Source organism: Drosophila miranda, chromosome 3 (genome assembly GCF_003369915.1).
Source record: "Drosophila miranda strain MSH22 chromosome 3, D.miranda_PacBio2.1, whole genome shotgun sequence".
Lineage (NCBI taxonomy): Eukaryota > Metazoa > Arthropoda > Insecta > Diptera > Drosophilidae > Drosophila > Drosophila miranda.
In genome coordinates, this window is record NC_046676.1 from 9,840,001 (window position 1) to 9,855,018 (window position 15,018).

Genomic DNA, 15,018 nt, shown 5'->3' on the forward strand with positions numbered 1-15,018 from the left:
GGAATGGAATGGATAGGAGATGGAGAAGGAGAAGGAGCCTGGTGGGTACTTGAAGATGTCAGCCGTTGTCTGCCACTTGACAAGGAAATGGGGCATGGGGGAATGTAAAAGGAAGCCCAGGCATTGGCAAAACTCTTTGAAAGCAGATACTTATCTCCCTTAAGGAGCTGTTGTACATCTTGTATACTGGATAGACTCCTCTGGAGCTTTGTGGAAGTACACATGTACATACATTGATGTTTTTAATTCAGTTAATAGAATCGAATATCTCATGGAAAAGCTGCGTCACGTTGAGTTTTGACATGCTATATTTGTTTCCAGTTTTCCATTGGTTCCGTTCCGTTAGCTTCACTGATTAGCTTTTTGACTCCTGGCAAAGTACTTCCACTCATTGTCATGTGGGACCTGCCTACAAGTGTCTGAAGGGGGGGGAAAATTTCCGTTTTAGTTCACTTAGAGATTGATTTTCCCCGGGGAAAACCACTGCCAGTGGGTGGATTGTGGAATCGGAGTAGTAGTTTCTTCGAACCGCACAACTTTCCGTATCATTTGAGGGGTTGGCTGTTGGTGGGGGGCGTGGTAGGTAATTGTGGTTGAGAGGCGGTGGCCAGGCAAAAAAGTTTATCAAAAAACCTTTGGCCCCAAAGCGGGGCATAAACTAAGACAAGACACTTTTCGGAATCCCCCACCTTTGTTCGTGGAAACTTTTGGCTGTGGTTAACTTTATTTGACGGTCCAACTGGCAAACGTGGAACCATCTTGTCTGGCACGTTTCAATTCATTTCATTCCATTTCGTTTCGTTTCGTTTTGTTTTGGCTGAATAGATGGAATGGAATTGGTTGGTATGGGATGGGATGGGGGGGGTGGACTCGGGAATGTGGCTGCGTAATGAAAAACACGTTTCGTGTAGAAGGCAGGCAACCAGGCGGAGATGTGGCAGAATCTATTTAAGCTGCAGCACCAACTTTAATGGGAATCTGTACAGAAAACCACCCGCTGGTGGCACGCTCACGTTTCCCCCCAATCCAAGCAATGCTGCCGCCTGCCGCCTGCCTCCAGCGCCGCACGTTGTAATCTCTCTCGTTGCACACACACACACACAAACACACAAAGATAATGAATACAAATTCAAAGCGAAGCGATATTGTGGGGGCAGACTAAATGAAGAACAGGTGAATGGATGAACCTTTTCGTTGCTTTGCCTGCCACTGAGTCCCTGGCCAAATGGTGTGAAGTGCCTTACGGGTAGGGGAGGAGGAGGCAAGGTTGACTGCAAACAAGTGTCTTTTGTGCCCCGTGGATGCCGCTGGCTGGCTGGCTGGTTGGCTCTGCTTTCCATGAATTTTTAGTGGCCCCAGTCATAGTGGTAGAAGTAGTAGTCGTGCAGTATTCAGCCAGTCTCAAGTCTCCAATTAAATTTATTGCGAAAGTTTATTGTTTAACCCAAAAAAGGGGCACAGGAAGGGGAAACGGAAAGGGAAAAGGAAAAAAGAAACAGCAGCAGAAGCAGCAGCAGCAGCGAAACACAAAAGAAAAGTCAGTTTCACTCGAACTCAGTTTGTCTTTGAAAAGATAAACAACAACAAAATAAAGCTCGCCTTTTGCTGAAAAAGCAAATAAAGCTTGCACTGTGGGAATGGTGGGGGGGGGGGGGGGGGGGGGGGGGGGGGGGGGGGGGGGGGGGGGGGGGGGGGGGAACAACAACAGCAACGGTCAAAATAATACGAGTTGTAGTGTCTGACATTTCAGACGATACTCAAAGACTCTCGAGGATAGGTAGTGTTTCTTAGCGGCCAAGATAGATAAACAGCACTCGGTTATCGCTAGATAATTTCAGAAAAATTATGGTTTATTTGTTGTTGTTGCTTATTATCGAACCTTCACTGTACAAAGACGGGGGGCAAATATTTGTCACTCTAGAGTCTTCTGAATAAGGCATTACTTCAACTGAATTCCATGCTTCTTTTCCACTCATTTTGGGTGCTATAGATCTCATAGTTATAGAACCGCTCTCAGATCTGCTAGGCTTTGGAGAGGTTTCGAGGATCTTTACAGGATTCTGTGTAGACGGAAAATGCACTAATTCATAGAAAGCCTTACTGAAATTCTCCCGTAAATAAATATATGTATGTACATATACTCGTAGTACCAAGATTATACGCTTTTCCCCTCCACTGTGGTTTCACCGTATTTGTGTCAGGCCTCGGCCATGTTTTCATAGCTGTCTCCGCCGCCGTAGACTATCTTTAAGAGAGACAATGCCAGCAGAATCATCTGATATAAACTGCCAAAACGAGGAAGAAGTAAGAGAAAGAAAGAAAGGAAAATAAACGCAGAACTTCCAGCAGCAGAAACAACAACAACAACTGGCGGCGCAAGACGACACGCATTTCCAAGAAAACAAATCGAAATACGGCAAAGATAATTAACGGGCGGGTCTTGCGCTCGGTTTTCGCCGACGGCAAACGACAATGACGTTGACGTCGACGCAGCGCCGACACCGACGAAGGGACAGGACAGCTGAAAAACAACAAGCAAGGGGAAGAGAGCGCGAGTGAGAGAGAGAGAGGGAGCACGAAGAGTTGCGGCTTCTGTTTCGTTGTTGGTGCTCTTGCATTGCATTGGTATTCTTTTTGTGAGAGAGCGATTTCCGAAAGAAGCTAAAAAAAAGTGAGCAAGAGCGGGAGAGCTTGAGTGTGGGAGAGAGTAAATAAAAGTTGAAAGAGCTCAAACTTTACTTCAAGTTGAAGAAGTCGCCTGACAGTGGGTGGCATGGGGATTGGGATGATTGAGTGCGATAGAAAAAAAAAGAAAAAGAAGAAGAAAAATAAGTTGTGTTGCCCCTGGGAGGGGGAGAGAGAGGTAAAAGTTTTGGTATCTCTAATTTGTTTGATCATTCACTGATGTCCATCGCTGGCTTAAATCCAATCCAATTTCGGAGGTTAATAAATACTGATAGATTGATCGCAGAGATATCACATTTCCGAGGTCTACGAATAAGATATGTTAATGAGAGAGCAGTCTGGCAAGATCGGTGCCCTTCAATGGTTAGATCCCTTACCTTCCCTTCCGTAGCGCCTGCCTGTCCCTCTCTTTATCATCTGCGCCGTAGCTCACCTTTTCCTCGCGTTCATCTTCTCATTCCATCTCTTCATCTTTCTATTCCATTCAAGACCTTTTTGGGTTTCTCCACTCTCCTTCATTCTTATTCTTTTCGTTGGTTGCATGTGTGTGTGTGTGTGTGTGTGGAATGATTGAAGTGAGCGCCTGCATGGGCCTTAGAGGAGAGGAGAGCGAGCAGAGCTGTTTGAAAGGCGACTTAATGCGAGAGTTCCTGTGTTCCACCACCGCCACACCGCCGCACCACCACCATGCCACACCACATCGCTCTATCACCATCGTCACCGTCGTCGAGCAGCAGCACATGCCAAGGAGCAATAGCTGTAGTTTCCTTATCCTCCTTCCCCTTCACCATCCCCCTCCTCTCTGCTGCGGCGCTGCCTCTCCTTGTTTAGCGTTTTTGTTGCGTGCCATTGAAGCAATAGAAAATTGCATCTGCCGCCTAATTTGTACGGGCGCTTCTTGTCCTGTCTCTCTTCCTTCCTCCCTTTGTGTGTTCTCATTTCCGCGCCAAGGAAGTGCCTCTGTTTCGACTTTTTCGACTTTGGCTTCTGCCCCTGCCCCTGCCCCTGCTCCTACTCCTTCTCCTCTGTCTTTGTCGCACAGTCCTTTCCATTCCAATGAGCACGCACCAGGATGAATCGAAGTGAACCGAACCGAGTTGTAACCGTTGTCTTCTTAATCCCTATCCTTACAGATCGGACACCACGCTCCAGGCGATCGTCTACAAGCTCGTGCCGGGCCTCTACGAGCGGGAGCTGATGCGTAAGCGGGCCTTCTACAAGGATCGGCCGCAGGAGGCAGCCCTGGCCACGCCCGAGCAGCGGGGCGATGATACGGAGCACTTGATATTCGGCCCCACGGATAACATGTCCTTGTCCCTGGAATACGCAGAGTTGGGGTAGGTTTCATCAGCACCAATATGGTCCTATATATAGCGCCAGATCCCCATCCCCCTCCCCCTCGCGTTCATCTACTAATCTATTGTTTCTGCCACTCTGTTTCATCCCTCTCTGGCCCAACAGTGAACTTAGCACCGAATCAGAAGTGGAGTTCCTGCGTCCGAGGTACCTCCAGTGCCCGGCCATGTGTCGGGTGAGCCACCTCAAGAAGTTCGTCTACGACAAGTTCGACATCGACGTGCAGCGCTTCAGCATCGACATTATGTACAAGGTGAAGACGATCGTCCTGCTGGACTACTACACCCTCATGGACATTGCGTACATCTACACGTGGAAGCGGGACGCGCCCATGCGCTTCTACTTCAGGGTGTACGAGTCGCCGCAGCGACAGGTGAAGCCCCCGGCACGCCGCATGCTCCCAGCTCCCCTGAAGGTGGTGAAGCAGGAGCCGACGCCGGCGCCAGAAGCGCCCAAGGTGGAGCAAACCTCGCCCACAGCAGCTCCGGTATCGCCGCCTGCCAGCATAAAGCAGGAGCTGCAGGAGGAGATCCGGGTGCCCAGCGAGCAGCCCCTCAAGCTGATCATCAACCGGAATATGCTGGAGAAGCGCGAGAAGAGCCACTCGCCGCAGTCCTCCAAGTCGAGCGCCAAGAGCAATCATCACACGCCCACCACTCCATCCTCCTCCTCCTCCTCCTCCTCCTCCTCCTCCTCCTCCTCCTCCTCCTGTCCATCGCCCAGCGGGGAGCTCAATATCAAGCTGAAGATCGATCTGTCCAAGCACAACAGCGTGACCATCATCAACATGTCCGACCCGGAGCGCAAGGAGATCGTGAAGCCGCTGAAACCGGAGAAGGAGTCGCGCTCTAAGAACCGCAGCAAGGACAAGGACGGCAGTCCCAAGTCCTCGAGCAGCAGCAGCGATCGAAAGCGTAAGAGTCCCAGCCCGCTGACGGTGCCTCCGCTGACCATACGCACCGAGCGCATCCTCAGTCCCAGCGGTGTCAGCACCCTGAGTCCACGCTGCGTGGCCAGCAGCTCCTGCCACGAGGATCCCAAGTCGGAGTTCCTCAAGTCCTTCGCCCTGACGCCCATCAAGGTGAAGGTGGAGTCCCCGGAGAGGTCCCCCAGCAGCCACAGAGCGCCTACCCCTCCGAAAACGACTGCTTCTGGCTCTGGGTCCGCGTCCCACTCGCATCACAGCGGCAGGTCCAAAAGCACCCTGGAGGACAGGGAGCTGATGAGGCCGCCCGCCGGAATGGCACCCAAGTCGATTGCCTCTTCGAAGCGCAAGAGCAAGGAGCCCGTCAAGGCCGTCTCCAAGAAGCCGAAGCTCTCGCCGCCCCTGCCTCGCGAGGACTTCAAGATTCGTCTGCCCGCCACCAATTCGCATTCGCATCCCCCGCCAGCTCCGACCACGCCGCCACCGTTTGTCGGCAGCTTGGAGAAGCTCATGCCGCCACCGCCAAAGCCCCCGATGCTGGCGTCACGCAAGCCCCAGCTCGCGGCACAATTCGCTCCGCCTTCGCCCCACCATTCGGGCATGCAGATGGCGGCTCCGGGCAACCGCACGCCCATCGCCAAGCGCTACCACCCCATCCTGCCCAAGGCGGCGCGACCCAATCCGTTCGCCAACATTCCCAACGATGTCAACCGTCTGCTGAAAGACGCCGGCACCGAGATCAAGTCGATTGGAGGCAGCACAAGCGCCTCCTCGGCCAAGTCGCATGTGTACGGGCCCAAGGCTGACTCCAAGATGGGACCACCGCCGCCACCGGCAGGCGCTGCAGCTCCCCACGCAGCACGCCACACCAGCGGAGGCCAGGGCAAGACGGGAGGCAACAATCAACCGCAACCCCATCCGGCACCCAGCTCCAATGGCAGCCAGAACAAGGCGGCCAACAACTACCTCAATTTGGCCCTGTTCAATGCCAGCAAGTCCAAGGGCCGGGAGGCGCCGCCCGGCTGCCGCACGCCCATGTACACGCCCAACTCGCCCATTTACTCGCCCAGCTCGCCGCAGTACGTGCCCAACTACAACATCCCCACGATGCCCACCTACAAGTACACGCCAAAGCCGAGCCAGGCCACCGCCGGAGGCTACCTGCAGAGCATGCTCGGTGGCGGTGGCAGCGGCAGCGGCGGGGGATCGCTGTTCCCATCACCGCCCACGAAGGCCGACCAGAACACCAATCCGGCGGGAGCAGCTCCGTCCTCCGGCCATGCCTTCCAGCGTGGCGCCAGTCCCAGCCACGAGGACGCGCCCGAGAAGCAACAGGTGAAGGTCAAGTCGCTGCTCAACTCGTGCAACATCAACATCCCCTCCTCGCTGTCGATCACAATCTCCAGGGACAACGGCGACTCCTCGTCGGCCAGCAACGGATCGCATCCGAAGCACAAGAGTCCCGTCAACAACTACATCGAGATCGTAAAACTGCCCGACCAGCCGCAGGACCAGGGACAGAAGTCCGCCGCCAGCGTCACGGAGGCCCAGAAACGTCAGTCGCCGCCAGCACCCACACCCGGACGCACTCCACCCCCACAGCTACCCGCAGTCGCAGCACCTGCTCCGGCCGCCGCCGCCATGCGGCTGACGCAGCCACCGCCCTCCAAGGCCATTCCCTCCCCGCAGCACCTGATGTCGCGTATGACGCCGCCACAGTTGCCGCAAACAGCCCCGCCACCCCCGTCGCCGTCCGCCGCTCCACGAGGTATCACACCGCCCAAGATATCGCCCCCTGCCAGCGGAAAGGGCACGCCCCTGAAGACCGTGCTGACGCCCTCGCAGGCGGATAGCAAGAAGACGCCCAGTCCGGAGAAGCGCAGTGCCGCCCAGATGGGAAGCCACTCGCCCACCGCCAGCGAGAACAAGTCACCAAAGCTGGCAGGACAGTCGGCACCAGGATCAGCCACTCCCAACGGAGATCCGGCGGCCAAGAAGTTCCGACCCATTCTGCCCCGCCAGAACGCCCAGATCCCAGACATGGCCGCCAAGATGCCCAGCCTGGCGCCCGCCTTCAACTTCAGCCAGCCCCAGAGCCAGGTCCAGACCGGCGCCAAGAAGGTGCCTACCAGCAAGAAGTCCCCCAACGGAGGAGCAGCAGTCTTTCTGCCGCCCCCCCCGAAGCTTCCCAACGGCAGTCACCCGGCGCAGAAGCCGAGTCCTCCGCTGAAGAGCCAACAGACGGGTGGCAAGAAGGCAAACAAGAATCCCACACCGCCCCCGTCCTCGTCCGCCGCTTTGGGGGGTGGTGTCCAAGGGAATATGGGAAAACTTATGCCTCATCCCGGTTTGCCGGGCTTAAACGCCCCGCTGAGCATCGCCTCCAGTGCAGCGGCCGCTGCCGGTCAAATGGATCTGAACAACTTCATCAAGGAGAACCTGATCCGGGCTCAGGTGGCCCAGGCAGCACAGGCCGCCCAGGCTGCCCAAGCGGCCGCCAATCAGTCGAATATGCTGTACAACTTTGCCCAGATCGGGCACATGTCCCCGGCGATGTACAACTACCAGCAGGCGGTTCTCATGGAACAGCTCACGCGGATGCAGCGGGCGGGCAACGAGGCGTTCAACGACTACCTTCAGAAGCTGAAGAATGCGGCCAATAGCCAGGCAGGCGATGGTGACCACAAGCCGATCATGCCCATGCTGCCCACCGTCAACCTGCCCAGCCCCTCCTCGGCTTCATCGGCAGCCAGCCCCAAGACCTCAGCCCTGCCCAACGGAAAGCTGACTGCAGCGGCTGCAGCCCCAACCAGCCACACGCCATCATCGCTAGCCAAGGCCGGCAGTGGGGCTAGTCCACGTCAGCAGACGGCGGCCACCCCCGCCGCACCCCTCCCGGCTGCCACCAAGAGCAAGTGAACAGCAGCCGCCACCCGTCCATACCACTCGTTTCCGTTCAGGCGGAAGCTGAAGGGAGTCCAAGTCTGCATCCGGAGCGAGGTGTGAGATGGCCATCATTAAAGGAGAGGCAACATCAGAAGCAGCAGCAGTAGCAGCAGTGGCTCCTGGATAGCTCTAATTAATATTTAAAGATTTTTTTTTTTAGTTGTACGCCACCCCGTTCTCCAGTCAGAACCAGTACCAGAACCAGAACCAATTCCCCGCCCTAATTATTGTTAGAAGCAACCACCATGCCACCCCAGAACGGGGTAGCTGGCTCAGGCCACATCCATCCGAGCCCCTAGGCTATAGACCTATGTAAATATTGATAATTTTATCATCTAACAGATGTATACAGAAAAAAAGACAGCGATTCAGAATCGATTTATGCAGATGCGATAATCATATAAATATATATTTAAGTGCTGCGGCAAAAGTTGAGCTAATCCTAAGTGTAAATACCATCCATTAAATACGATTTTATACAATCTTTTTTTACTCAAAAACTAAGCAGAAAAATAAAAATCTAATTTATACCACAAAAAAAAAAAAAAAAATTGGCTTTCTTCCTGTTTTTTCCACTTTGAAAACGGAACGGACACACACACACAGAGAGTCGCACGGACAATGGAATCGTTCAATCCCTATGCTAATCAACTGCTCAAGGTCAGAGGTCGACCTTCCCCGATGACCGACCGCTGCGTTTCGAGCATTTCTAATCTGCCAATTCCGTCGCACCGTTTGTCTGCCAGAGAAAAAAAATGTCAAAGAGTCTTTAAAATGAAAAATCCTCGGCATCGCAGACCCGGCCCAGACCCAGACTCAGACCCAGGCATCCCATCGACGACCCTTGGAGAGACAAAGAAATAAAAGATTATATTGGGTTTCTCGCTGATACGGAGGCGACGGACACGACGCGACGGCCACTACGGGATTGCAGCATCGCCATCGCCAGTCTGTCCGTCCCTTCGTTCGTCCAACGTTGGGTTTTCTTTTCGCTCGGAAACATTCAATAAAAACGATTGGAAATCCTGTGGCCTTTTGTTGTTGTTTCCCTTTCCCTTTTTCTTTGGTGTTTTCCTTCATTTTCCCCTATTTTCTGGCACTTTTTGCAGAGTTTCCGATTTCAAAAATTGCCAATTTTTCTCGAATGTGTCCCAAAAGAATGCCAATCCGAGCCATGAACCTAATTCGTATAATGAATATGCTTCCAGATAAGAGAGACATGGATACGGCGCCCAGGACAGGGGATGAGAGGTGAGATAGTGCCGCACAGGGGTTGATTAGGTGAGAATTGCCTCCACCGAAGAGATTTATGTCATATGGGGGCTACGGCTACTGGGAGACCTGCCATGTGGCTCCACAAAACAATTAACATCTGATTCCATCTCTGGCCAACACTCATCTCATCTGCCTTTAATAATTTAAGAGATTTGGCGGCCTAAGCCGAAAACTCCAATTACAATAATTAAACCCTTTTCGCAATGCTCACCTTTTCTTGCCTTGCCCCAAAAGTGCCAAAAACCACGCAGATATATGGTCTTACCGTACGTACCTCTCAGTTCTTCTGCCACTTCCACTGGCAGTGCCACGATGTGGCAGGCAGGCCACATCTGAAAACCGGTTTAATATGCTTGGCTTTTAGCGCATTACGTCGGCATTTATAAATCATTTCGGTAAGTACAAGATGCGAGTGCAGAGTACACAGGCACACATATTGCTCCCATGTAAGCATAATAGCAAATGCAAAATTACTTACCCTCAGGTAGAGAGTGTATCGTGTATCGTGGGATTCTTACCATATGCTTGATATGCCCATAACCGTTCGAAATCTATTCGTGTTTGGGTCGCATTGGAAGGATATTGATTTGACAGGACGTTTGTCAGCGGACTTATAGCTTATGACACAAGAAATTTGATAGCTAGTATAATAGATAATACACTATACTATTGCCGATTCGATGTTCAAATGTTTGATGCATCACAACAAACTTTTCACTTATATCCTTTTCCAACAAGTCTACTTCTCCTGAGAGTAATACAACTATGAAAACTATGGCTAATGAAACATATTGCTCTAAAACTATTGAAGCTGGCTGCTCTGAAACTGTAAGCTTGGCTGCTTTGTATAGTCCTCCATAGCAGTTAGCTTCCAGTATCTAGATAGATATCATTCAGCTAATAGTTTTACAATATTCGCAAGGAAATAATGAGAGCACACCCAGATTAATATGTGTTAAATATATTATATTAATACACTAGGGGGCGAGTCAGGCCTCGAATGTCCTAGCAACAAAAAAAATCCTCGATGAAACGCGGCTTGTCAGGAAATTACGGGAAAAATATACAATCGATAGACCGTTATTTTTCCAAAATTAACGTGCAGAAAATATTCGTGGTATCTACCGACGCTCCAAAATAAAATTTCAGGCGGCGACGACGACGAGGTATACTAGAGGATAGACACTATGATATCCTCATAAGCTTTTCGATTTCTTCAAGTACATAATATATAAAACGTGCTCAAAGGCAGGGGCATCTTTCCAGTCACTTTCCACAAAACGCTTTTCCTGAAGTTATGAAAGTTTTGTAGTTTATAGTTTTGTTCTTAGGATTATCGTTACATCACAATCCTGAGCGTACAACTTTCGGGTTGTCGGTTAAGGAAATGTGCGCAAACTCTAGAACTAAAACAATTCCAAACTATAGAAAAGTAAAAACACAACTTTTGCTGGCAGCATAATCGGCAAAGTCCTTAGAGGTGATTTAAAAATCAAGTTGCCGAACCAATCGAATATTATTAGTGCAAAGAAAAGACCATTCCATGTGCATTTCTTTATTACCTTGACAGTTCTTATCCGTTCTACGCTGAAAAACTGCAATAGATCCATTCTGTTAGCAAACACTTTCAGACTGTCGATAAATCAAACAGACACCAGCTCTCCGACCCAACAAACCAAGATCTCCCTTCGCCACACAAGTATTTTAATGAATTAATCCAGTTCAGTCCGTCGGTGGCATTTGAAGTGTCGTACTGGAATCGCCACTAACTTCCGGGAAAATTCGCAACTCATTGAAGTTTCCTTCCTTTGTGGGGCATCGCTGTTCCTTAATTGTTTTCGCCCGAGGTCTAATGGTTTGATAAACTGAACTAAATGCTATTTGTTGTTGTAAAATCGGATAAATGTTTATATTGCAGCTTGCATCTTAGTTTAATTCTTCCTTTGACTGTTTTCAAATGGTATAGCGCCAGTGGGAAAAGCCCTATAAAGCATATGGCATAGGATTGATCGGTTGAACGCTAGCTTGTAGCATTGACAGACCAGCTTTTGTTATCGAATTGTACCCAAATCGGTATAAAATAAAAGTAATCTGTAAGGGGAATCGGTCTACAGGGTAGCCAATCAGATATTGGGCCACACATTAGCATTTTCCGACAGGTAGATGCATAGCAGGAGAGTCCTTTCTGTAATGTTTATAAAACATTCAGCTATTATTCTCGGCGCCACCACAGATTCATTACCGCATCGATCATTCATCCCTCAGTCAAGTCAACTTGTAGAGCATATAATCGACAGACAGCCGTGTGATTGCTAATTAAATTTCATCTGATGAACGATTCAACCTGTCGCTGTCGGAAAAGTCGTTGCCTTAATTTATCGGCATTATGTAACAAATGTTAGGCACATAAATCGTTATTGAAGAGCCCTCATGGGCGACAGAACAAATTTCAATTAGAAGGACCTGGTCGGGCGCCCTTGTAGCTGGCCAACAAAACTTTTGCCAGGAGAGCCAACTTTTGTTACCAAATCAATTAAAGTCGCTTTCTGCTGCTGCTGTTGTTGGCAACTTTGTCCGTCTGTCGCCATGTGAGCCGTTGAGGGGGCTTGACGCAGGGGGCGAGCTGTTTTGTAGAGCGTTTTTCCCATGTTATTTTATCTGAATTCATTAATCACACGGGGGGGCTGGTCGTGAATGCATTCTATTAAAAGTAACTGCGTTGTATTAAACGAAATTAGCCAATTGTTAGTAAATACAGTTGAGCTTCCATAAGTCGAGACATTATTATCCAAAGAATACGTTCGACTTACATGAAAAGTAGAGTTTTTCCATCAGACCAGACCTTTAACGACCTGTTTTGAAAAATATCTATCTGTATAAGACTAGATTTTAAACGTAATGGAGACGAATTTCCAGTTTTTCCACACCAGTGCTGGCCAACTGCGAGAACGCCATCAGCAAGAAGTCCTCGTTGAATCTCTTCCACTACCAAATTTCTCAGGCACCCGAAATAATGGGCCAATGCGAAAGTTTGGTAAAGCTCTTTCTGAATCAGAGCAAACTAAAAAAGGTAGCTGCTGAACTCATTTGGTGACAATACCGTACTGGTACCGTACTGATTATCCAACTTACAGATTCCCTGGAGGAGTTTCCGGAGGCCATCTGCCAGAAGCTATTCGTATTCGTATTCCTCAATGAGAACATAATCGATGAACTGCCCACACGCAACCAATTGCAAGAGCTGCATTTTCTGCACATGCTGAATTTGAATAGGAATCCAATCTGTCTTCATCAGGACCTGCAGGTTTTTGCAGTGGTACGTCAATAGTTGGTAGTTGATAGAACATCGATAACATCTACATGGACCTGCCGGTGCATCTCATGGATGAAGCTGCTGCCTGTCCCCAGCCCGGGACAGCCAGCTGGACACCATGGTCGAGAGTTCGTAGGAGAATAGACCTGAAGATGTGGGGACAATGTTGCCAGCGATGTCGCAATGAAGCGATGAAGTTTGAAGAATGAGCTTGTCAGGTTTACACACAGTGTTATGTATTGGTTAGATTTCAGTGGTTTATACATGGACATTTAACAACATAATGTAGGAAACAATACGATTTGGCTAAGTAGGAAATGGTGCCAATATGACAGCTTCTTGCCAATCTTCTCATGAATGTCCAGGAACTTGGCCACACAGCGGTAGATGCAGACCGACTCCCAATATCCTGCAACAACACGGGTCATATTTAGCCGGAGAGCTCACGAAACGTATAACTTGCAACACTCACCCGAATACGACTCCGAATCGCGCAGTGGGGTGCTTTTGTCATGCGGTTATATGAATCGGACATCATTTCAATATCCATTTCTTGCATGAGGCAGTACTTTGGCCTGTTCAACCGGGCTGATACGTGATATGTCCATGGTTTTAATTGATGGTCAACCTAACTAAATATAGTTCGAAATATAGAAAATTCCAGTTACAGACTTTCGTCTTAGGGAAGCTCAACTGTATTACTAATCATTAGCTTTGAAAGCTCTAGTTTTTCAATTATCGCTGAAGCAAGTGCTTTGTCGATCCATTTTATCATTAACACTCTGTTTTTTCAGCTGAAATTAATCTTCCAATACCGACTGCCATCCCCATCGAAGCTTTGTTTGTCTTCTAATGAAAATGATCCAATAAATTTGGGTATCACTTACAAATGCATCACGCGAATTTGTCAGAGTCAGTGTCCACACCACACCACCCAGTTTCAATTAAATAATTTCGCGAATTTACTTTGAGGGTGTCGCTGTCGCGTAAGTCCGGCAACACTTTCCCTCGATTCGTTGGCCGTCACTCACTAATTTGATTTATCAGGCATAATTCAGTCGTGTAATCAAATAAAATGCCAGCATTAAGATCCAATTAGTGCGCCATTATGAATATGGATGGGACGGATGGACGGTCGTCACGACCGAATCTCAAGTTGTCTCCCTGACTTGTTTCTTATTCTGTTTTTTTTGCATGCTCTGAAAAAATGCGAACCCCAAAAGTAAAAAAAAAGTATCAATTTACCAGCGCAGGAGAATGGTTTGGTAGACTGTTTACTGATGCCGAGAACGGTACGGCAGAGGAGGGATCGGTAGAGGTTGCGGTGCGTCAGAGAGACGCCAGAGTTCGGGGCTTGGACTGGACCCAAACACAAGACGAAAAATCAACGAAAATCCTGAACCGGAAATAGGAATAATAACTGCGCGAATTGCTAAACGAGCGAGTGCGGACCGACAGGGGAGGCATAAGTTATGAGAACGGTAAAGTTTCCTCAGTCATGGAAGGGGGTGTTGAGTGGATCTGGATCTGGTTCTGGTTCTGGTATTGGGGGACGGCACATTGATTGATTTGAGTGGCAGAGAGGTCTGGCGGAGAGCCACTCAATTGTCTCTGAGGTGAGATGCGATGAGGTTGGGTCTTAAAAGTCACTTTAACATTAGATAAATGCGTTGGGGGCCTTCGTGAGTTGGTGTTGCCTTAATGGCGCCAACATTGGTGGCTGTTGTAATTAGTTGATTACACAAGCAGCGCCACCCAACGTCCCCCCCTTCTGTCTTGCCCTGCCGCTTTCTGAGTGGGAGCTTTGCTGTTTGCATTGCAAATGAAGTTACGACTGGGTGGCATCCATGGGGTGGTGGCGATGGATGCTGTGCTGTGGCGGGACAGCTGCATGACGTTGCCATTTGCGAGTGGTTCTCTGCCTCTGCCTCTGCCTTTCCCTTTGACGCTCCATTCCACTCCTCTTTGGCCGGGAGGATGTCGAGTGTTTTTGGTTGAGAGCCACACGAGCGTACCGAAAAAGGCAAACACACACACAGACACATACGCACTGCTGCACGTACTTTTGTGTGCTTGTGTATTTACCGTACCATCCACAATTTGCCGGAGAAACTCATCAACTCTTGCCTCAATTTTTTATTGAATTATCAGCATGCCACAGCATTTTGACAGGGGTGTGGTGGTGAGCACCGTGCCTCGGAAGGGGAGGAGTAAGGGTAGCACTTTGGTACTATTTAAACCACTCAGGCGATCCCTGGCCGCCTGGCTATATGAAACGGTAACCACAATGACGACGACAGCGAGCGAGCCCCAGCCACGACGATGGCAACGGCAACGGCAGCGACAGCGGCAGCAGCAGCGGGGGCAGAGCCAGTGAGCCGTGCGGTTTACATAGTCGATAAGCAGGCTCACACGCACACACACCAGCACGCATACACTCACGCCCACTTCAACAGCAGAAAAGAAAGAGCAGAAGAAGTGGGGGGAGGGGAGGATGGTGAGGCAGAAGCAGAAGCAG

The 15,018-nt window shown here is 49.9% G+C and overlaps 1 protein-coding gene across 1 annotated transcript in view; it reads left to right on the forward strand.

Annotated features, from left to right (window-relative positions):
- LOC108160124 (polycomb group protein Psc) overlaps positions 1 to 8,442 on the forward strand; it is a 14,650-nt gene extending 6,208 nt beyond the window's left edge. The window contains exons 6-7 of the mRNA XM_017293917.2: positions 3,819 to 4,022; positions 4,147 to 8,442. Coding sequence (XP_017149406.2) covers positions 3,819 to 4,022; positions 4,147 to 7,885 — 3,943 coding nt within the window. The 3' untranslated portion in view covers positions 7,886 to 8,442. The remainder of the gene's footprint in view (positions 1 to 3,818; positions 4,023 to 4,146) is intronic.
- The last annotated feature ends 6,576 nt before the right edge of the window (positions 8,443 to 15,018 follow it).